The sequence below is a fragment of the Prorops nasuta genome, unplaced genomic scaffold, assembly GCF_024137725.1.
Source record: "Prorops nasuta isolate Cenicafe-Biocafe unplaced genomic scaffold, Cenicafe_Pnas_1.2 PNAS00021, whole genome shotgun sequence".
NCBI lineage: Eukaryota > Metazoa > Arthropoda > Insecta > Hymenoptera > Bethylidae > Prorops > Prorops nasuta.
In genome coordinates, this window is record NW_027116818.1 from 2,895,832 (window position 1) to 2,920,440 (window position 24,609).

Below are 24,609 nucleotides of genomic sequence, written 5' to 3' on the forward strand. Positions count from 1 at the left end.
CTCCCATGTACGGATGAAACATTTCTCCGCGGCAGAATCCAAAGACCAGCGTTCACGGTAATTGCTCACCTTGCGATAGGTCCCTTGTTGCTTTCGTTTGGCTGTAAGCTATTTTCTTCGCTCTTCCCCTCCTCCCCCCCCCCCTATATCTCGCGATTACGGATACTTCGGCATCGATAATGCCACATTGTTCATTCACCTGTACGTCTTTAACACCGCGAGGATTATTACACGCCCCTCCTTATTCCGTTTTACCCGAAGAACGCATTCCTCCTCGAGCCAAACTTGAGGAAAATTCGTCAATCAATTTTTTGCGCACGATCCACACTCGATTTTTTCCTCGCGTATTTTTTGCAGGAGTTTTTGCTTTTCTTACGTAAGGTAGGCTAGGTCGGGCGAATTCCGTTCGCGCCACGGACGCCAGAGAGGAATTTCACGAGAGCGCGCGCGAGTCCAGACATCCGAATGGTCGTGGTCGAAGGGCCAGCTTATTTTTTCTGCTACGATAGATCGCTGGTAAAAAGATCGCAGTTTTTTTACAGTTTTATGAAGAATATTGAGAAAAACGTTAATTGTCCAGAAGAAGAAGAAGACGTTGGGCGAAACCGCCATGTGAATGAAATATATACGGCAATTTGCATTTAACCGTCGAATTTTTGCGGAGAATTGGGCAAAAAGAGGAAAAAGGCCGGAAGAGGCAAAAGTCGATTGCGCAAGGTATGATGAAGCTGTGCGGTGAGGATCAATTGACTGAAAGAAGCGTAATTGAATTTCCACTGCACGGGAGAGCCGAAGAGGTTCGAATAAATTGAAATAAAGTTAATTGCAGTGGTGCGAAGCCTGTGCAACCTTCTTCCGCTATGTAACCGCCCATGCATCCATACACCGACTCCGTATATCCGTATAATTTTTTCTGGACTGCTGATGAATCACCGGAAACTCTTCGGTATCCATTTTCTTCGGTTTCCAGCCTCGAAAACCATACACGAAGCTTCCGTCAGTCATCGTGAGAGATGAAATATAGGAAGAGCGATGTAGAATATAATTGGATACTGTTTAAGCCGATGTCTAGCATCGATCGAGTCTCAGAATCCAAGATCGACCTTGTTGTCGATGCTGAAAAGATGGTGGAATCCTCTCGCGGTGGCGGGATCTTTGCGGTCTCGGCGTTCGGATGCCTCGCTCGCCGTATTTGTGGGCATAAAAATGCTCCTCTGTACACCATTCTCCGGTACAATTAACGATGCAGCGAAAAAGCACCGGCTGGATGCTTGGAAAGTCGGGGGAAAAAAAAGCTGCCGGGATTCCTGTCCGAGCGAGCATATCAGCTTTGAGGGCGTCCATTGTGCCGCTCGGAAGTCGATGGATCAACGACATGTGGCGGAAGAGTCGAATAGAGCGTCTTCTCGCCATAGGTATTCCCTATGAAAATACCGAGCGGACAGCATCCTAATATCACGCTAAACGTGCCTCGAATCTTCCACATCGAATTCTCGTCCATTGTTTTTGCTCCTTTTTCTACGGAGCACCAGATGTTTGTCATCATTCGGTTAAAAAGGGAGAGAAGAAGAAGAAGAAGAAGAAGAAGAGGGAAAGACTCAATCCTCGGCGTATTCCCCGAGGAATTCCCGGAACAGATCCGATCCGCAGATAAGGTGTCAGGTACGACCATATATTAGCCGAAATTGGCTGTGTAATCGAGCGACGATCTCTTCCCAGCTGGGTTCTTCGTAGGAATCATCGCTACTCGAGGAACTTAGGGAAAGCGAGCATTCCAAGTGACTTTTTCTAAAGTCCACAATTGCTCCAGGATGCAATCGTCTCGCGTAACTCGACAAAATTGAGAAAAGTGCATCTTCGGAGGAATTTCTTCGGTCGAGGTTGCTAATATACCTGAAGGATTGCAAGGTTGGCCTATAGGATTCGCGTTCGTATGGACATTTCGCAGGTGCGAGTCCCTCTCTTTCTCTCTCTCTCTTTGGAACAAGAGCGTTTTTCCCGGGCTATTTCACAAGCTTCGTGTCCCCGTCGAGTCAGCAAAGTTTGGAGAGTTTATCTCTCTTGGATTCGCTCCGTCTGCTCTGCTCTGGTCTGCTGGTGGAAGTGGTGGAAGAGAGTACACGGAGAGTCTCCCCCCCCCCCCTCTCTCTCAGCCTCTCTCGCGCTGCTTCGCTTCTTTACAGAGAGCCCACTCTCCACTTATTCAGCCGTCTTTGTTCTACGGACGGTGTTTACCCCACTACAACGAGAGTCTCTCGCTTCCCCTACCACTACTTGGCCACTGCCTCTTTTCCTCCTCCACCACCTCCGTCCGTCGCCGCGATCCTCGCCCGTCGCCGTGGAAGTCGCAACGGAACTTCAGTGCAGCTGCGACGAGCAGCTGACGCGAATCATTTGGGTCTCTCTATACGCTCCGCTCTCTTCATCCTCTTCTTCTTCTTCTTCTTCTTCTTCTCTGTCTCTCGAGAGACACACTACGGTGGCTCCGCTAAATTCATTTGGCCCCGGACACACACTTTGCCTTTCAAGTGTCGCGCGAAACCTGCGTGGATCCGCGGCAAGCGGCCAAAAAACTGTGAGCTTGCTCGTTCCGTTTCTCTCGGTAGTTTTAACGGGACCAGTGATAACAAGTGGTGAACACCCATAAAATTCTGGATGAAAACCCTGGACGAGCCTGGATCGGATCGTACGGCTGTTATCTGGTGAGCGTTAGCTAGAGTGAGATAAGTATGAGTACGGGTCACGAGGGAGATAGACACGCATACAAATACACACACGCATATACGCAGTTGTACGAGCAGGTCGCAATTGCTTTCGTTTGGCAGCGTGAGAGTCGTGCGCGATTGGCCAAAGACGGATCCCGACCGAGGAGAGAGACGAGGAGAGCGAAAGACGATCATCGCGATCTTACGGGAGGACCCAACAATTTCGGACAATCGATTCTGTGGTCTGAGGGACGTTAACACGTAGTCGAGTGTCATCTTCTCTTTTCCCTGCAATAACCTCATCGAGAACAGAAACATCCGATTATCGTAAGGTTCCGGACGCAACGTCTCGCGGTACGTCCATCCTCCGAAAAATGGAACCATCATAGTCTTCGGGGTTGAAGACGCTGCTTCCGCTTCTTAAATCTTACATCCTTCTTTCCCTCGGAAGCACAAGTTTTTATAGCGATAAAAAATCATTATCTCTCCTGCGATCTACTCATCCACGAGTTTCTTCGGTATTGACACGTGGTTGGAATATCTTCATCGGGCGCGAATCTCGCCTAACGAGTTGTGGCCTTTCACTTGGGTAAACAATGCTGATAAGTAATTATTCGATCGTTCTCCTATGCAGGGAAACTCTTGAGGATTTCGCTGGTTGCGTGCCAATTCCAATAGGAACCGAGAAAGTGGAGGAGAGTCGATCGGTTGAACCGGAAGTGGATCTCAAGGGACGATGATGCACGGCTGAAGGAAAATCCAACGGGACGCTGATCAGCTGTGATTGACTGATAGAGCGAATTTTGGATCGATAAAGAAAACGTGGTTATAGATGTCATGAGGCGGCGCGAGTTTTATCCGATCACGCGTCACCTCGAACAATTGCAAGCGTGTAGGTGACGTTAGAAATATACGAGACGCGTCTTGTGGGACGCATAAACATCGCCAACAGATTCCCCGAGCTCTCGTCTCACGCGCACACCTGTTCTGAGTTGTTTTCCTTTGCCAATCCGATTGACGCCGCGACCGTTTGCGTTCGCGCACGCTAAGCACGCTAATATTCATGCTATTAGCTGCTGCCACCGCGTCCTTTTCTTCATCGCACTGCGTCCCGGCAATTAAAATTAGAAAACTTATACCTGGAAGCCATAATTGTGATTTAACACCGCCCATTCACCGCGTGCCGCCATTATTGTCCCATCGAGTCTCCTTACGCAATACCTCAATCAAATTGATTTACATTGAAAGTTTCTCTCCTTTTCCCTCCACGGTTTGCCCTTTCCCTTTCCCCCTCCACTAGGACCCACGTCAACCGCGGGAGAAAGATCGACGATCTTCGCGTTGGATTTCCAGGCTAAGTCGATGGTATCGTTCTTCGGACAAGTTTCGGTGGACGGACCGTGTCTGAAGCGCTGATAGTGGTCGCGGAAGGTTAGAAATTATCTGTCAAGGTCACCCGCGTCAAGTTTACTATATAGGAATGCTCGGAGCCCGCGCGAGGGTTCTCCACCTCTCCCTCTAATTGTACATTCCCACTTGTAACTTTGCTCTCGCGTCCAAACCGTATACCAACGTTTCGCGCGTGTAATTTTCATTCCAACTCGCTACCCCGTGCATCGATACATCCTTCGCCAAACGATATATAGAACCCTCTCTCTCTCTCTCTCTCTCTCTCTCCAGAAATTTTCGCGGGAAACCTACACGCGTGACGTAGAAATTTGGCAGCATTTATGGACTTCCATCGGAGAGTTATATTTATATCAGCTACCGTTCTTCAGTGGTCGGCAATTAATCAGCGACTTTTCGCAGCGAGCTATTTTTATTTCCCATCTGACTAATGGCCAGATAATTCCGTTGGTATTTGAAAATAGAATATCGCTCAACGCCTATTTTTATTGGCTCTCTCTCTCTCTCTCTCTCTCTCTCTCTCTGTTGGGAGCGAGATTTTCCCGTGTATATACCATTGGTTATCCAGTTTCTCGTGTGGAAAATGGTCCCTGCGTCTTTCATTCGGGCAAATCTCGAAGCGATAACGTTATCGCGAAATCCGAGCATTTCTTTTGCGTGGCGCCGCATTTGGCATCGCACGTGAGCGTAGATGAATGCGAATCGACAATGGCACGACAAGCCGATCCATCGTGCCACGGGCCACTCCGGCCACTCGGGCCACTCGGGCGAGGACCTTCCTGCCTTCTTATTTATGGTCGCCTTGAGAACAGCTGCGTGCTCTGCTTGCTGGTGCATCGATTCTTACGGACACGTGCTGAGGAATCTTGTTACGTTTCGGGACTGAGGAAAAAAGTATATATTTACGTCAGTATATCGTTTGCTTACGCGCGACAATTTTTTTCCAGCCTAACTTGGCCTGGATTCCTTCGAGGATTCGAAGGATCGTTATATAACGAAGATTCCTTGATAATAGAACCAACGGATCCACTGTGGACCCATCTGGATGGAAGTAAACGAGCCGAGACAGCATCGATAGATACGATGTATTAGACTGACTCGCAAGTGTGACACACTTTGCTTTTCGTGTCATAAACAAATAAATTAACATAAGAGAGTACATCGGCTGAGAATTCAATGGGGGTTAACGTTGTGAATTTTATTAATGTTCTTCAAACACTCTGTGGTCTTAAATGTATCCATTTGTAAGAGGTTCAAACGGGAGTCGAGCTGCGATAAATACCTAACTCGTTGCCTTGTAGCAACTTTTATTTTTCGCACGAGTTAATATTTTGAGTTTTATTCTTGTTATAGGAACATCGTAGTCTTAAGAGGACTCTCTACTACCCATGTTAAAGATTGAAAATTCTCTTAAAATCACGACGTCTCTGAAGGCTGATTACAATTTTTTTAAGCTACATACTTCGATAGTCCACATATGGCTCTACTTTGCCAGGACCATGTGCGTTTGGAATTTTCAAGGTTTTTCGAGATGCTCTTCCGTTCCTTAAGAGTTGCCCTTTTAACGAAAAAGCACGATTTTTAATATGACAGTATTTTTCTTGCGAATTTGCAAAAATTGCAACCTCTTAAATTATTTTCTTCCTTATTTTTTCAATCATTCGACTATTTCTCTTAAAAGATTATGGTGGCGTGTATCTCAAAAAAGTTATTCAACTTTCAGATCAGCTTAAAAGTGACGTCGTATTTTTCGCGACGCATTTTCGATATGTAACATCGGTAATGCAGATTCCTCGTAATGATACCAATCTTTGAATGGAATTACCGAAAAAAATTTCGAATAACGATAAACTATCTATTTTCCCATCTTGACCAGTTTTCCTCTTTCGACTTATACTCATTCTCGAACCAAACACCAATTGCAAGTTTTTCCATATCGAAGAACGGTGTTCCAGGAAAGCGGGAAAATTTCAGGAGATTTTAACGAACACTCGTGCAAATACAGGGTGTAGGTAACCGCGAGCACGAGTTAAAAGTAGATAACGATCAAAACAACCATAACAAAAACAAACGCCCGGTCAGCACGCGACGATATACAGCAGTATTATAGAGAGACTCGTGAATATTTCGCACGCACACACTATCCATACCAGTTCTGTAAATTGCCAGATAAAAATGACCGCCCGTTTTCTTTCCCGGTAATCGATTCGAGTCTATTTGATCTCTGATGAAAGCGATTTCATGCTTTTGCCAGTCCGATAATCTGTCCTACCTACAATATTTTTCAACCACTGTTCGAGATCGGCGGGGAGTCGAGGTGCGGGGGGCTAGAGACTCTCGAGAAGTCCCCCCTCGCACTCTCTCGCGGCCCTAGAGTCGATCTTCGAAGTGTTCGCGATCAGCGGGGAGTCGCGGTGCGGGCGACTGGAGACTCGAGTGTGTTCTCCCTCCCCCCTCCACCGCTAACCGCGCTCATTGCTCACCGCGGCAACGCTAGGTGGCTACCGGGTGGCGCACGTTTCTCGCTCATGAGTTGTGGTTCGGCGAGTATTTAGGCACACCCGGTAGACAAATGCTGCGAATACATCCGTGTACGATAATTTGTGGTTAGGATTATCTGGACAGGATGTCCAGGAACTGTTTTGTTGCGGGTCTTTTAAACCCGTTGACTTGGAAACTTAACTTTTCATCTGTGATTCCAGAGAGGCTCTTCCTGTGTTCTAATCTTTTTCTTGCGTAAATCTTCAGCACTCCTGGAGAAATATTCCTTTTTTTCTTGTTGTTCCGTCTGTTGGAAACTCTCCGGTTGAGTGCAGGGTTTTCTTTTCCCTGTCTGTATCCTCTTAGGAATTCTTTTCTTTTAAAGCAGTCTGATTTGCAGAGGTGACTTGTTTAAAATCAATCTCGCACAACTGCTGTTTCATTTTTTATGACCTTCTTTTTTCAATGGTTTACAGTTTTGGTTCGATGAAATTGGTTTTTTTGGCTGTTTATTTTTTTGTTCGCCCGTTGTTCCTACTTTACTAGTCTTACATATCTGGCAAAGTTTTTTCGGAAGTACCTTCCGGTGACTTTATAAGCGATTCGAGAAGATAAATCTCTCTGTTTGACGAGAAATTATCCTTCTTACATGATGATTGTTTCGGGGCGTAAACGGATTTAGTAGTTATCTTATCTTTTGATCAATCTATATACGCATTGCTTTGAATGGCACGACTCACTCTCCCGTCTCTCTTTCTCTCTCTCTCTTTCTACTAAGATTGATTTTTAACAGTCTTTTTTTATTATTCGTGAACAAAAGGAAGAACCGTCCCGTTCAAAGAATCCTTAATGACACTCGAAATAAAATAGGGACATAGTTAAGATCAATTGGAATAAAAAGAACTATTATCATTTAGTGTATCACGTGGGTACTTTTGTCCAGATCGTTAAAGATAACCAAACATTCTTAATGGACCAGGCACGTTCCGCTTATCTTACTTTGGGACAGCCCCGGATTCCTTCACTTTTTTCATCAGCATTTTTCTAGGAACCAACCGCCTGCCAGATGTTTTTTCAGAATCATTAATAACGAATTTCATGGTATACTCTGAGAAACCCTTTTGATGAAATTATCGCTGGGAAATCAGTTTGGTTGAAATAAGTTCCAATACAATAAAAACATTTAAGATGGAACTAAGATAATTTCGAGACGAAGAATATAGCTAGAACTGTTCTGTAAAGATACAGTTTATCGCCATAAGCATATTTTTTTGATGATTCTCAAAATTTGACATGCTTTTGCATATATATGAAAAATTAGCATTTTAATTTCCATTTTAATTAAGTCGCTTGAGGTCGTTCATCTTAAAACCGTGTAACTATTCAAACATGCTCTCATTGTTTCCTCGTCGTATGAAAATTGTATCGAAAAGATACAAGCTATGCGACGGAAGTAACGAAGAGAAGCTCGAGAGTGGATTTTCGACAATAAAGGAGAACAGTCGTAATAAAAGTTTAAATGAGAGAAGGAGAGAGAGAGAGAAGGTTGAGGTTATAAAATAAATTGAATAGCAGTATGTAAATACATTAACATAGCCGGTTACGATCACGTTTCAAATCGGAGAAACTACATAGGGGCAGGCATAAAGCTATCGTCATATTAATCAATCTGTGATAGGTAGCAGTAAAGTGCAGGCAGGTCTCTCTAAGCTCGACTCGTTTTTTTTGGTTTGGAGATTTCGTCGAGAAGCAGGACTGGAAATCTCGCAGGTGGGTCGCTCGTGCCACCTGCGTAAGGCACGCAGGCGGCAGGAGGGACCTACTTCTCTCCTTCCATGCGTTTTATTTGTCTGTCGGGCCCCGGCATCGTTCGATCCTAAAATTCTTCAGAGATTAGGTTATGTCGCGCAAAATTCTGCTGCATCGTCAACCTTTATAAACTCTCCCCCCCCCCTTCTATTTTAAACAATGATAAAAATTAAAAAATTGTGTGTGAATAATTGCTAATGTTTGGAATTCTAACCTTGTGCTTTTTATGGGTCATCTTCTTGCACGTGGGAGGACTGAGAAGCACTCGTTTGCGCTAGAGAAGAAACGTTTATATTTTCACCCGACGGACGCGGGATAACTATCCTAGAGCTCGACTGCAATAATGAATTATCGTTGCAGCGGTAATAACTGCTTGTTCAATAGTAATTATCCACGGAATAACACCATAATCCCCTCATTTAGCAATCGTTTGTTGCGAGCTAACGCGCACTGACGCTTATCGCCATTTTTAATCAACCAGATGCACGACACTATAGTTAGTATAGTATATATGTTGCAACCAGCAGATTTTATTCAAGCAATTGAATAGTGTAAAATTAACGATAAAACATATTTTTGCTGGATGGAAAAATTGAGGGGGAAGAGGATTCGTAGATCCGGGGACTGATGGACTTCCGAGTATTCTTGTTTGCGGTAGGTCAAGGAGAGAGTGATGGGAGGGATCGAGTAGGATTCCCACAGCATTTTACAGGGGGGGGGGGGGGTGGATTGAGAAAAGCTATTATAGAAAAGGGGGAAAGGCAGAGGGAAGGTAAACTATTGGGATGGTTGGGTACCGGAGGAATGTATAATTTTTACTCGGAATGCTGATTGGCCGGTGTCATCACTCCTTTGCAATCGTCCAATCAAAGATCGATCTGTCATCGAATCTTGATCCTTAAATGGGTGAATATGGTCATATGCGATCTGTGCAAGTTCGGGAGAATTCTTGAAGCTTGCGATCCTGTCAGTTTCAAAGCTGTCTTCGTAAATGACGCTCTTTGGCTGGGCCTTTTCGATAGGACCGGTAGGAATGGTGTAGGACCCACCAAGAAGAGGAGAACTGCTTTCCCTGTCTGAAGGTTGTTCGATAGCAAGGTAACGGTTTTAGGTTTATAGGGAAGAGGCTGAAGTATTGTCTTCAACTTGCGGATAAACCATTACGTTATACAATATATATGTATACATAATATGTTTAGACACATTATCGCAAAGGTGTTTGAGCATGGTCACAGGGTATAATTTATTGAACAATACATGACGTAAATAAATATGATAGATGCAGAGGATGAAGAAATATATTCAATTAAAAAATGCATTTTATTTTTCTTTGATATTACACTATGACAAAATAATTCGTGAATATTTCAGCTAACTTCAATCCGTTTTTCTGGCCTATACATAGCTACAACAATTTCCCCACTTTGTCTCTGATATTGATCGTATCGTACAGGCCAGAGAAGTACGGCGTGAATTTAGCTGAAATGCCCACCAATCAATTTGGCACGATGTAGAAAAGAGTATCCAGTGAATTTCTGGGAAAACTCGAGAGACAAAGAAATTGAGTTCCGAGTACAGGTGTGTTGATCAGACATCTGGGTGTAAAGAAACAATGATAGTTTACGGCGTGCAAATGTCGTTGAGTTTGCGATGCTCATTCGCAGCTCGCGAGAAGACGAGACAGAAAAGGCTGGCTTGAGAAACAAGCTCCGACACAATGTAGAGATGGAACATAATACGGTCTTGGCGGCTGAGAAAATCAACGATAAGATCGCAAAAATCGCTGTGGAAAATGCACCGCACGTCCGTGGGAGAAGGCAGGACATTGCGAAACACCGGCGATATTACAAGATCAAAATATCGCGACTATAGCCATCGCTCTGTGTTGGATATAATAATGTTGACCAAGATTTTAAACCATCCTCGCTTATGATCCGACGATACCTTCGCGTTTTCACGTGGAAATGCAGTTGGCGTAAAAACAACGAATTTTCCAGACTGACTTCAAGGTCAAGGCAGTTACCGTAAAGCCTGACGATATGTAATATTAACATTTTATCAAGGGTCAATATTTTCCGATCGGATCGCAAGGTTAAAGTATTATCATCAACGATGCCAGAATTCACGCTTTTGCAGCCAAACGCAATCTCACGTATCCCTTGTACATGTGTGTATTTGTGACGCGTTTGTGCATCCCCTTCTATTCGACTTTTCGGCTACAAAATCGTCAATTATGACGTCACTGATTATCGAGGAAACAATGATTTGTTATCGAGTACATTTGATAGGCTCGATGCATTTTTATCCGATCGTGTTTTGTTTTACGTCGAACGTGCGATTCTAACCTATAATTGCGTCTTTGTTGTAGACATGTGTGAAACATTGAAAGAAATTGGATGTTTACCTTACACGATTGAAATGTAAATATTTATTAGTACTTGGACTGGATAACTATTGATCAACAATGTTTTTTTTTGTTTATAGATTGTTGAATACTGCCGAGATGAGGCCTATTTATTTCCCTTTGACGTCATTGGCGATGGTGGCGCTCCTACTGGCGGTCAGCCGTCATAGCACTGCAGCCTCCGAAAGTATAATAGGTGAGCCCGTGAATTTAATTTTTTCATTTACTAATAAGCGGAAATTCACAATCGAGGCTTCTCAATAACGACAGAAACATAAAATCGACTGAGCAGTGAACAGTGAACGCTGTTGCTGATTGGTTGGGTTCAGGCACGTTAGCGCTGTGTCGTGATTGGTTAGTTCGGTCACTTTAACCAATCATGACGCATATTTTACATAAGAGCGAAGTTGCCTGAATACTACCATTGGTCAGTGATGATATACCAGTATTGCCTGCATTGGTGGATTTGCAGTTGAGTAGGGAGACTCGTTTAAAATGCTGTTTTAAACATTATTTTACAAAAGAACGGGAATATTTATTGATTCGCAGTAGAGTACAAGATAATATCGAGATTAAAAGATACGAGAAATAATTTTTTATGTGAAAAAAAAGGCGGCACTATAATGGCCTAACTTGGCTTCTTTCATCTGCGCCGAGGAATATTTAAGTTTCTATAATGGAATAAAATAGAAAAATGAAGAAATTTTAACTGAATTATGTTGTTCCGCTCAACATATATCTATAAATTAGGAAAAAATGAAAAGTTGAGAACGTTTTGAAGAAAAGGATTTTTATCTTTTTATAAACAATTGTTACAAAGTATACCTATATACTTACAATATTTTTTTGGAGAGGGATGATAAATGTTAGGAATACATTCTTTAGATGTTAAATGAATTTTTTAAGTAATAAAAAAAAATTCAAAAGGAAAACAATTTTATACAAGTCTTCCTCTTTAAAACACAATCACGTATATCTCGTGTAGGTGCGCGTTTTTTATACGTACATATGGTATTCCCCTCAACTCAGCTTTTTGATCACAAATATCTGCATTTATTTTCGCAAAAGTTTCAGTGCTGCCTGCTTTCTCGCACGGATTCCTGCGCACTTCACCGCAGTGTGTACTATTATCTGCTGTATATTAAATTATCTCTTCTTTCTATTTAGAAACAGAAAAACTTGAAACATAATCTAAAAACTTTTACGAATTTTGCTTCTCCGAGGGGAGTATTCCAATTGCCAAGAGGTAGAAGCAAAACAATTAGTTTCTATATTCTCTTATTCCCATTCGATGCAGGTAAATTTGCTTATAGTTATGTTTATCAAGTAGGGTTAAGTCAGAGTGTGAAAGCAGAAGAGGATTAAAATAAGAATTACTTAAAGTGTGCAGGAATACGTGCGCGAGGGCGGCAGCTACACAGAGACCAGAGAGAAGAGCTAAAAACAAAACGACTGTTTTTCGTGAACAATCCAATCCATATTCGTGAACCCACCCCTCGGCAGCCATGATTATCACGTAAGTAGTCAGTAAAATGGCCCTCCTTTACAATTATTCAAAAATCTTTGCCCTGCTTGTACACTTTAATATATCTAAAATATCATCGTTTTTAATCATTATCTTATAAAAATTAAACAATTTAGATAAATTTTATTTTTCAATTTTACCTGCTGCTGATTTGCGCTCTGATTTCTTTACGAGAGTCCGTATAGTGAATGTTACTATTTTATCTCTGCCACTCATACGTATTCATCAACTGTTTTTCCATCAATTACTTCCAAGTACTCTATGAAAAATTACCTTTGATTGCTATATTGGTTTCTGTCATGCTGCCGGCTCCCGGTCAGCACGAACAATTAGCTAAGTGGAAACGTGATAACTCAGAGTGCTATTAGCATTAAAATTACCTCAGGAGGTACATTTCCTCCATGAATCAATTAAATAGCGGATTACTATCAGTAAAATACTTCGTTCGACAAATCCACTAGTAATGAAGAATTTCTTGTTGTACGTTATTGTTCGACACAAGCGCGAGTAATTAATTAAACTATTATACCTCCAATTACTTTTTCCATGTTTTCTCCCAATCACAGTTTTATCCGCTCAATTTTATTTTACTCAGTCTATTTCGATATCATTAAAAAAGTAATTCTCTATGCTCTCACCGATAAGAGCTGGAAATAAATATTCGTGGATTAATGGTGAGCATTTCTCGTTACATCTTGCAGGAATACGAGAGACCTGCGACGTGGAAGGTGACGATTTTACGGTGGACAAGATTCCCAACACGAGATGCTTCAACTGCATCTGCAAGGTAAGCCAATGTCTAATTTGCATAAAGAGACCCGATAACTATCTGCACTTGGAGAGTCAAAATCCAGTCGTAAAACTCGTATAAAATCCGACCGAAATTTTTACAAGATATTAATGGACGAATCGACCATAAAACGGTCATAGTGGAGGGGGTAGACTGGCCAGGTGGGGAAGTCCCTGAAAACGGCGGTTAAATAAAACTTGTGACCACTTGGCGGAAAAGAGTGCGGATTTTTTTAAAAATCAATACATAGTATCGACGAAAGAGTAAAAAAATCGTAAACGCTTAGGGACGAAGAGTAAAAAATAAGAAAAATCGTCTTATAATCGAACAACCGAGCCATGGAAAGGTTAGGGCAGAATCGAATTGGTCGGGAGAGGGCGTTCGAGAAACGACACGCGGAAGAAAAAAGCGACATCTTGGAACCGATGGAGAAATACGAGATGCGTGGAGAGGTTAGGGCAAAAATAAGTTAGGATTGCGTAATAATATAATTTACAACTTGTATGTACAGCGAGAGGAATAACAAATAAGTAGGTGTTTACTATACTTACGATTTAACGAGGTCGCGGTTCGAGAAACTATGACGCCTGTAGCTCGTGTGTTTGGATACACCAACACAGCTGCATATGCAGATAGACGCTGTGACGTTGCTCTCTTTGAACACGACACGATGCCATGGCTGCCACAGTGCCACAGTACCATACCACACTACACCACAGCTAGGGACACGTTCGTGTTCTCGCAGTGCTATCTGTTAGCGCAGCCGTTTGGTTCATTGACTCGTCAAGTGTCGCAGCCTCGTCAAATGCAGCTCATCGTTGTTTTCTGCCGGGAAGAAAAGAATCTCTGGCATTAATTCACTCGTGTATGTCCACAGCCAAAACAAAAAGCCACTGTGCGACATGTGTTGGCTCATTCCGATCTAGCCACTCGCATATCAATTGCTTCATTAGTCCCCCGCCTAGTCTCTGGACCGTTTCTCAGCTGTTTCGCCAACTTACAACGAACATAACCTCAAAATATTCTTACGAATCGCCTGTGTCTTGCCTGAAACTCGTAACCTTTTTCATTCGAAAAATAAATCAATCCTTATTGGTTGATTCTTTGTTCAAACATGCGTGTAAATTCTTGGATTGGGTTTTGATGATCACTGCACGCGCACACAAACATATATATACTTGAATATATATATATATATAATACACACACACACACACATAGATAATCCGGCACTGGAAGAAACTGGAAGATTCTTGCGCACGTAGCGTTTTCTAAGTGATATTCGTTGGTGTACGCGCATTTGTGTGTGCGTGTTCGATTGTATGTGTGACATAATTATTTGTTGTTGTGGATTGAGCCGAAGGGACCGGACCGCAATCGATCATCCGGAGTGCACGAGACGTTCATAGATCATTCATGCTGGAATTTGCATATTATTAAAATAAGATTATATGCATTTATGGAGTTAATCACTTTTCCAGGAAGAAATCGGTCGAATTTTTGTTCAGTCTCGACCTCGTTGATACAACAATTCACACGGACCAGCTGTTCCAATCTAGATCTCTCTATTATAGATTGTCATCGATGAATTGAACTTTACGTAATTTTAGGAATAAGATCACAACTGACGTGCTCATTTTTAATTACAGCGAGAGATAAGCCACTTAGCTGAGGAATAATTACCAAAGTACGTGAGATAAGAGATTTTTAGAGAGAGGGAGAATGGGAGAGAGATGGAAAGAGTAGAGAGGACGAAAGTTAAACGTTCGGGATGCCCCTTTTTCTATCTCCACGACCAAAGTTGCTTGCCGAGGTTAATTTTAACTCGAGTAAACAAGAATCGCAAAAATTTCCTACCATTGCACAATGATAAAGAAATTTATCAAACCCCATAAATCGCCTACGTACTGAGAGAAATCGAAATAGTATCCTGAACTATACAGTCTCAATAAAAAAAAAAAAATTGTACCAGGAACGATTCTTTTATAATTCATTATATTGTATTTGGTACCGCTAACTATAAGAATGTAATAATTTTAAAATATAATTAGTTTCCATTATACATAATCAGTTTAACAAAACATCTTTGTAGTTACGGTTAATATCAAAAAGCAGACATAAACATCTTCTACTATTAGAAAATAATAATATTATCTAGAAAATCACTGTAAACACAATTAGTATGTACTAATAAAAATTGTGCATCCTCGTATAGTCAATTTTATATATTGGCTGCAACTCTTCTTGTAAAGTAATTAATTACCCATAGATCACCAAATGACTTAAAGACATCTTTTATGTGGCTTTTAGTCAAGTGTGCTGTATAGATACTTTATTTAGTAATTAAAAGTACTATCGTAGGCATGTTCATCGTGTTCTCACCAGGTGGCTACTCGCGGGTTGCTTCCCGCTGTTGAGTGGTGAGATGAGCCTCGTCAAATACATAAGCTCGGCAGCAGTCCGTCTGATTAGTAGTCGGATGCTTCTTCGTCTGGTTAAAGCGCCTATTTTTTTAATCCTCAACAGTTAATGACACTGATGAGTATTTTTTATCAGTCTCATCTTTTCTTCTGCTACTCCTCCGTATGCGTATCTTAACTCCTATTCAATTTTCACTACGAAAGATGGTATCTCTTTTTAGTCGTCACAATTCCAGATCTCTGGACCTAAATTGGAGTAATTTCCTTGGGATATCACTATTAAATATTAACGGTTGATTCAACTAGATTTTTATTGTACTTTTTCTATATTCCATTATTAAAATTATAACTATTTTTAATAATTGTAGCCAAGTATTTGCCGTTACTATAAAACTAGTTAAGGACAAAATTAACTATATATCATATAGTTCCAGGATTCAATTTTCTCTCTTAGTGCGGTATTTTAATTAAAGTAATCGGTCTTACTGTAAAACACATTAGTAGTACTTACGCTTTTATATTTTAGTAGAAACAGAAATACATCTGTCTCAACGAATTCACCGAAGTCGAAAGGTTTCTGATGTTTACCACATGAAATGTTTGTTTTCGTCTTTTTCCCCAGAATGGCTTTGTGGAGTGTCTAAAGCAACAATGCCCGAGTATCGAGGGCTGCTACACATTATTGGACCCAAAAAACGACGAGTGCTGCCACAAGTGCAAAGGTCAGTATTAAAGTTAGGTTAGAAATTTGTTTAATCGATCGATTAGCTCTCGTTCCCACGTCTCTCACACATAGATTTCAATCGCGTACATTGTCTGCTTTATAGGTTCGTAAATAGTATAATCAAAGTCTCGAGAATCTTTACGGGAGAGGAAATTTTCTTCAATACCAAACATCCTATCGCGAAATGATTCAACGTAGAATGCAAAAATAATTAACGCGAGCTTAATTGGGAGATATCAGGTCAGATGTTACGACAAATCCGGTCAATAGCGATGATTTACAATTGGATATTCCATTGACTCGTTCGCGTAAATCAAGTAGCGTTTGATGTTGAGCCGCCATACTGTATTTCCAGCTCTTAGCGCCGTCGTAACGGCAAATCAGGCAAGTGCCATGTACAACAGAACTGATAAAAATCTTGGAATAAAAATTCTAATTAGCAGTTTTCCAAATTTTTGCATTTAACGTTGTTCGCGAGGTTTGCCCGCTTTGCCGTTATACCGGGCATAAAGGACGATCAATTGGAATGCGGCAATAAATTAATTCGATTCGTTCGATTGTTTGTCTGTCGCATCGATCGATTGTTGCATTCAAACCGACACCTTTAATTCAGTTGGATCGAATATTCCTGGGACTTTGAGAATCTTTTTTCGAGATTAAATCAAACGTAACTTAGAAACGCGCGAAGAGCTCTAGGTCCGTAGGTGGGAAACAGGAGTGAACAGGAGGAATTTGAGAGTGTGTTGTACTCGCTACACGCGTATATATAGTGTGAAGAGGTGGCGGGGAAAAGTATAGGATCCACGAGAGAGGTCAGAGCATTGTTCCCCGAGCTGCACAAAGGGGCTTCTGTTCTTGGCGAGGCGAGTCTGATTACATCGTCGCTGACAGATGCTCTCTTATCAACGACTATTAATTATGTGAATTGTGACGTAAGTCGACCACCGGCCCTATGACAAAACTCTGCCGGAAAAATTCCCCCATGATCGACTGTTTTCAATCACCTATTTTTTTTTAACAAAAATATGCTTTTCCAACAAGAAAAAAATTCTTAAATAATAGAACTCGAATTAAATGTCTACCTCTGATAGAACCAGATTTATGAACGTTAGAAAATTTGTGTCTGTAAAGAAATTAAAAAAAAATCTTTTTCCATCTGGCACGCTTATTTATTATTGACTAGATCATTTTTATACTAGAAAACAGTTATTATACTAGTGTTTAGTATGTTGGTAAATTGATGAGTGTATAAGTAAAATATAAATTATTTTTCAACGTAAAGGAATTCGATATTCATAGACAACAATGCAATTCAATTCTACCTGTATGCGCGGTAATTTTCGCTAGTTCTTTGAATCAAGACGAGATGACACCTAAACGTAACGAGCGCTCCACGTGCGTGGTTAAACTCGCAAACACAGCGAAGATAGGCACGAAAAAACTCAATAATTTATAGCTTTGAGCATTAATTCTCTCATTTTGCGTCAGGGTGCGTGAGGAACGGGGTACTCCACGCTTCCGGTACTGAATGGACGGAGGGAAACGATCCATGCAGAATATTCACTTGCAAAGCAGGAGTCATCACTGAATCAAAACTCAGGTGTTACACTCCGTGCTCCAAACCAATTCCACCAGCACCTGGGCAGTGTTGTCCTGTTTGTCCAGGTATTCTATAACTCAATGCAGCTTGATTTATTTTAATAATTAATTCTCTTATATGATTTTCAATTTTACGAACTTATCTATAGGATGCTTTGTAAACGGACAGAAGGTCACAGCTGACAGGTCAGTTACGACCACGGAGGATCCATGCGTTACCTGCAGGTGCAATTCCGGTAGGCTAACGTGTGCCAAGCAAGCCTGCCCAGTCCTCCATTGTCCTGCTTCCAGGATCATTCACGATCCAGCCGAGTGTTGTCCCCGTTGCAAAGGTATACGCGGAATAATTTTCAATTTTAATTCAAAATCAAAATTTAATCTTCTACTGATTTTGTAGATATCTTTAAAAATTACTTGTAGGATCTAAAAGGTGGAAAGAATTGCTTTTAACAATTTTACGCTTAACAATGAATCTTACGTACTTGTATTAAAGAAAATCATTTAGAATCAATTTTTTTTATTAATATATAAATTATTCTTACGATTAAAATGAAAACTCTTGACCATAATTTAAAATTATGTTTATTAGCCTCAAATTATACGATATAATGACTAGTATTAGAACGACATAGCTACTTTAAATTAAAGAAAATAGAATAAAGTAATTATAACTACAATGTCCGCAGGAAGTGGAAGATTTTTATCACCCCCGAAAGGAGGCTGCATGTTGGGCACAAACTTTTACAATTCCGGAGTTCAGTTCTTCGTGGACCAGTGCACGAGATGCGCGTGTGCCAATTCCGTAATCACCTGTAGTAAGGAAACTTGCCCGGTCCTGGAATGCGACAGCGAGTACCAAGTGACACTTCCTGGAAGATGCTGTCCCCAATGCCCGTTGGTCGAGGAATCAAGGGCCTCCTGCACTTATGGTGGTAACACTTACAGGGCGAGTATCCCACAGCAAACTCTCTCGGCACAACCCCTTCATATAGCTATAGCTGTATTTCTCCATTTTTGCTAAAGATCGTGTTAAAATTAAAAAAAATCTAAGCGTTGGTTGTAGCGGATGATCACCGATAAATCATGAGACATGCGTTGTTTTAGCATTAATTAACATCATAACTATAAGAATGCGATCATTTACGTTTTACGATGTTGTCGTTCTATTTGACTACGCGCAATCTGATGAATGATATAAAAAGACAAGAAACGACAAAAAATTGGCCAATCATTTCCTAAGGAGCTTGGAAACACGTTGCAATTTTAACATGACAATTAAGCGTTTAAACGTTTGAGCATATTCCAAGTGTCGTTAATGAAGAAGAAACTAAAAGAAAAACAGATAAGGAAAAACAGCAAGTTAAATATCTGTATGTTAATTCTTATACTATTTTCATTTTATCCGGTAGCATGTCTCGTCGGTTATTCAATTGAGTAATCTTTGAGGTCAGATCTTGCTCAGCCAATAAACACGACTTTCGAGATGTTTGGTTTCCATCGGGTTTAAAGGTCCTTTTTTGTCCTAGGCAGGATGGCGAATCTTGGAAGCTTGATTCCTGCAAGGCATGCGCATGCATGCAGGGAAAGGTACGATGCGCGATGCCAATGTGTCCGCCATTAAACGTCCCGTGTCCTCCGAATTCCAGGCTGGAACATCCCGAGGGACAGTGTTGCCCCCGATGCATCGAGAGTAAGCAACCTTTCATCAATTTTACCAAAATCAACTTCGGTCGCATTGGATCTAGCATGCTGGCGCTTCATTCGAGCCTCTAAAATTTCTATGCGCATTTTCTTTCACGAATAATCACCAAGCTTTCGTGGCAATGCGGTTTTAACCTTGCTAAACCCACGTTGGAACAATTACGTAACATACATACATACACCCACACACGGGGTGTGATGTGTCTCCTCCAGTTCGAGCGATTGTAAATTTATAAGTATTCGACGACGTGTTTTGACAAAAATTTGATGTTTTTTAACCTTAAAAAGACATACGGGAATGTCGGTTAATTGAGGAGACTCAACCGTGAACGTTAATAAAAAGAATATCCATAATTAATTTTGAAAATAAGTTCTAATTACTTAAATAAATTAGTTTTTATTATAACATTTGAGAAAAATTGAAATGGAACTGATCTTATTCCAATAATATAAAGTAAGATAATTGCCAATATAGTTGCTTAGTTAGCCAGAAAAATCCTTTTCAAGTTCCTTCTCAATAGACAAAAAATGGGAATTCTTTCCGAACTCTCATAATTTTGGTAATGTTCAGAGAACATTTGCAGAATGGATACTGGATTTGTGAATATCCTCGCAACGTTCTAAACATGTCCTGGGGATATTAACTCTAATATGAATGACAGGTATCTTTAGGTGCCAAATGCAAAAAGTGACAAAATTTCAAACAGAAAACCAATTAGATTAATTGGTATACCTGGACTCGTCATCTCGTCTTCCTCTTCCGAGAATCTATCGTCTTTAAAAAGTAAATTTTGAGAAAACTTAATTTAGCTGTTTATACCATTATTAAACAATTCCAATAAATTATATTCATTCTATTAAACAGTTTTTAACGATATTAGCCTTTATTTCAATATATCCAATGTGTCCGAAGTGATTTACACCGTTTGTATAACGAAGGTTAACTCACGCATCGAATAAAAAGAATTCAACAAACTATACATCTCAATCTTGTCTTTTTCTATCTCCGAGAAGTCTAAACGCGAGGTTACGATGAGCATTCGCACTGGCGAGGCTTATCGCGCCACGCTTTCTCGGAAAATCGTGTAATATTGTAGCAGAGAAGCGAGCAATCGCGCTGTTATTCACACGCTGAAAGTCAGATAACGCCTCTCTTCTGACTTATTTGCCGCGGACTATTAAAATTGATACGCTAACGTTCGCGGTGGAGCTCGCGAAAGGATCGTAAGAAGAAAATCGAATGGTTTTGAAAAGTAGACGAGGCGAGTTGGCGCCGTTTTTTCTTTTTTTTCTCAGTAGAAGGAGCTTTTTCAAGGCTTTCAAGACTCGTTGCGCGCAACCAGATATGCCATATAGCTGAGCGATTAATTTTAATTGGACGCATAACGAATGGAATCGATGGATTTCTTTGTGGCAACAGGTGATGGAGTCTGCACGGTCTTCGGGGATCCGCACTATCGCACCTTCGACGGGAAGTTCTTCAGTTTCAAGGGGGCCTGTAAGTATCAGCTGGCCAGCGACTGCTACGGCCACGCGTTCAGCATACGCGTAACTAACGACGCGAGGCTCACGAGGTCATCGGCCTGGACGAAAACGATTGCTCTGAGGGTTAACAAATTTTTTCAAAAAGATCGTTCTTATCGATAAAACTTTTACGGATGGAAAGTCTAAGGTGCTTCTTTTTACAGGTCGGCGATCTGAAGGTCAATTTGGGTCTGAAGATGAGAGTGAAGGTAAACGGGAAGAGAGTGGAGGTCCCTTTTAGGGTACCAAATAAGCTGGACATCAACAAAACAGCTGATAGCATCGTGGTGAACACTCCGATCGGAATAAAAATTTTATGGGACGGTATAAGTTTCCTCGAAGTCTCAGCAGCCACTTCGTACCGTGATCGGCTGTGTGGTCTGTGCGGGAACTTCAACTCTCTGCCCAAGGACGACTTCACTACAAGAAGAGGGCGCGTTCTCCAGGATCCACAACTGTTTGGCCAATCCTGGGCGGTGGGAGCCAAAAAGATGTGCTCCAGAGTGAAGCCAGTCAATGTGGACAGAGAGAGAAGGTGTAGGGGGAGAAAGGATCATAGGTTTGCAATTTACAGAACGTTAACCGCAAGGTGGATGATGGCATTACAGAGTCACTTCATCTTAGATCTTAGTTATCGAGAAACGGTATTATTCGAAAAACCGATTAGAGTTTCGGCAAATGGCTGTTCAATCCCTGATGAAGTAACTTTCTGATGAAACAAGGACATTCTTTCAAAGACTCCTATAAAATCTAGATCTCTGATGAAACTGCTCTGTAATGTCGATATGCGCCTTCCCGTTAAACATTAATTTGGACGTTGGATGAGCCACTATGGAGAACGTTGCTTCCAGGTTGTGCAACAGGCTGAGGTCGCAGATTTTCGACGCTTGTCACAAGAAGGTTAATCCAACAATGTACTACAAAGCGTGTTTACAAGACATGTGCGAGTGTCCTCGAACGGAGAACTGCTACTGCGAGTCCTTCATGGCTTACGTTCACGAGTGCCAACGTCTGGGAATTCAACTGCCACACTGGCGAAAGTCCACCAGGTGTCGGACAATCTGGGACCAGACGGACCTTGGTCATCCACTTCTTTAACGTCGCCAATCGCAAACTTAAGCCTGTTAATTCAAAAGAAAACTGTACATTTTCTCGTTTCTCGATGCATTTAGACGACAAAGAACTCTCTCACCCATCGCGGGCGACTCCTCGAAAATTGAGTCTAATTGCGCCGATTGTCCGGACTTCTCCGCACACAGATCTGAAGTGGTACGAATTCCTGTTGAAAATATGACCCATTCAGCAGCCGAAACGATCAGCAATCGATCAAATCTTAGCGTAAAATAATTCGATCATCGACTATTCTTTATTTAGAGTAGGTTTTGTCGATTTAGCTAATGAACGGTTCATGTATAAATCTGACAAGTTCTTCCGAGCACCGTGCAGTATTTCGGCCGATGAGCTGGCTCGCGGCATAGCATGTAACGCTCCCCCAGTGTAACAATATTAATGTTTTTCTTTTTTTAGATCGATGCACCGTTGATTAATCCACGAAAAGAGATTCGTCGTTGAAAGATCCATTGAATCATTGGACCTTTTTAAGGATTAATTACTTTTACCTTGTTAATCGTGCGTCGACCTTCGAGTAGGGCTTGAGGCTGGAATGCCATTACACATTTATATAAATATATAGATATTTGCGTAGTCGATAAAGTTAGCTACTTTTACCTCTAATGTTAGCGAGGTTCACTACACACACGACACACGAATTGTACATATGAAACATGACCTCATTCTCTCCGATTCCACTTTGCTAATAATCTACGAGTGGGTCGAGAAGCACTGTAAACCATTAATGACCTATATATGGAACAAATAGAAGAAGAGGTGTAAAGCGATAAAGGACATGTAGTAGGAGTGTGACTAAAATTTATTGAAAAATACTCAAAAGAACGAAATAATTGTACAGTTTTGAGTATGTAAAACGAGAAAGCATGTGTGTGTTTTCATTTTAGAGTTAGTGAAAAGGAGTTCCAGTCTTGTTACTTGTAATCTCTCTCTCTCTCTCTCTCTCTCTCTCTCTCTCTCTCTCTCTCTCTCTCTCTCTCTCTCTCTCTCTCTCTCTCTCTCTCTCTCTCTCTCTCTCTCTCTCTCCCTCCGTTTCCATCTTTCCGTATTCCTTTCACTGTACATCATCTTCCGCTCATTGAATTTATAGCAACCTGTACATAGACTACATTCAATGCAACCGATGTTTCGGTAATCGAATCGAAAACATTGTAAGAAAGTCCGGATCAGTCCAAAGTCTTAGCTAATTTGTGTCTTCCTCTCTTCCTATAATTTTATCGTAGGACTCGCGTGAGAACGCAATAAATGATTTATATTCGTAAATCGGTTTTTTCATTAAATACCAAAAAACCATTGGAGAATGTTAGAATCTCTCTTGATTCTAATCCGATCCATCCGAAGCTACCAAATATAGCCCAAATCGAATTACCAAGTCCCACATTTGTCTCTTTTAATTAATTAAACATTTTCAAAACACACTCTCTCGGATGATGTGACGCTTTATTGTATTTATCTTTGTTATATGGTATTAAATAAGTAAAGAATATATAATATATGTATACTATATTATGTTATATCATATACAGGATTTTATTAGAATAATATGGTTAACCGGAGACCACATAAACATAGATTAGACCTCAGGGATATGTATGGTTAACGTGACCAACTGACCATTTATTTGCCCATCACATAAAACGAGTCATTACATTTCCTATTTCTTTTTTTGTTTATTTTTATTGTTAGTTATATGCTCTACAGTATATACGGCTACCATCAATTTTCCTTTGTTTCGTAATTCTGCAAATTTTTGAAAATGGAACGTATGGTCACTTTATATATGACTACGGTTACCATTTATAACCCCGGAGACGTTAGATATATTGAAATAAAGGCTAATATTATTGAAAACAGTTCGATAGAAACAATATAATTTATTAAATACTTAATAAAATTATAAACACACCTATTAAATTTCATTATAATTCGATTAAAAGAGAATATTATCCGGGAAGAGGAGGACGGGATGTAGCAAATCTACGCGTATGACACAACCTTGTGTCAAATTGTAGTTTACCAAATATGAACACATGCAAATGATTTTGGCCTATTGTTTGGGTATCCGGTGATAATGTTTACGAGTAAGTTTGTATACAGTAGTCGCCGAGTTAATAAATCACGCGTATGTTACTATATATGATCTCTACAGCGTCAAAAACAAAGAGTCGTTGGATCCAGCAACAACATCAGTATTTTATTCAATCCGTGATTCAAGACAAGTGCCCCTATTATAACATAACGCAACAAAATTATTTAACGCCTATTGATTGAATAATTTAAGAGTTTTAAATATAACTCTTGAAACCTCGAACTATTTACTCACTGAAAAACAAGAGCATTCGGTCTTTCTTACGATGCAAGATTTATTAATGAAGGACCTTGGATTTTTAAG

General features: G+C 40.8%; 1 protein-coding gene across 2 annotated transcripts; it reads left to right on the forward strand.

The window, feature by feature from the left end:
• Positions 1 to 2,385: 2,385 nt before the first annotated feature.
• cv-2 (crossveinless 2) lies at positions 2,386 to 23,243 on the forward strand. Of its 2 annotated transcripts, XR_010823855.1 has the most exons (12): positions 2,386 to 2,702; positions 10,887 to 11,002; positions 13,033 to 13,118; positions 16,164 to 16,263; positions 17,754 to 17,930; positions 18,014 to 18,196; positions 18,551 to 18,810; positions 19,395 to 19,554; positions 20,986 to 21,173; positions 21,254 to 21,648; positions 21,941 to 22,358; positions 22,617 to 23,243. XR_010823855.1 is itself a non-coding variant. In XM_066739649.1 (11 exons), exons 2-11 carry the CDS (start codon positions 10,906 to 10,908, stop codon positions 22,185 to 22,187), a joined length of 1,893 nt encoding a protein of 630 aa, XP_066595746.1. In that variant the 5' UTR covers positions 2,386 to 2,702; positions 10,887 to 10,905; the 3' UTR covers positions 22,188 to 23,243. The 2 variants fall into 2 exon arrangements, 1 of the variants encoding a protein (XP_066595746.1); XM_066739649.1 differs by having other exon boundaries at positions 21,941 to 23,243.
• The last annotated feature ends 1,366 nt before the right edge of the window (positions 23,244 to 24,609 follow it).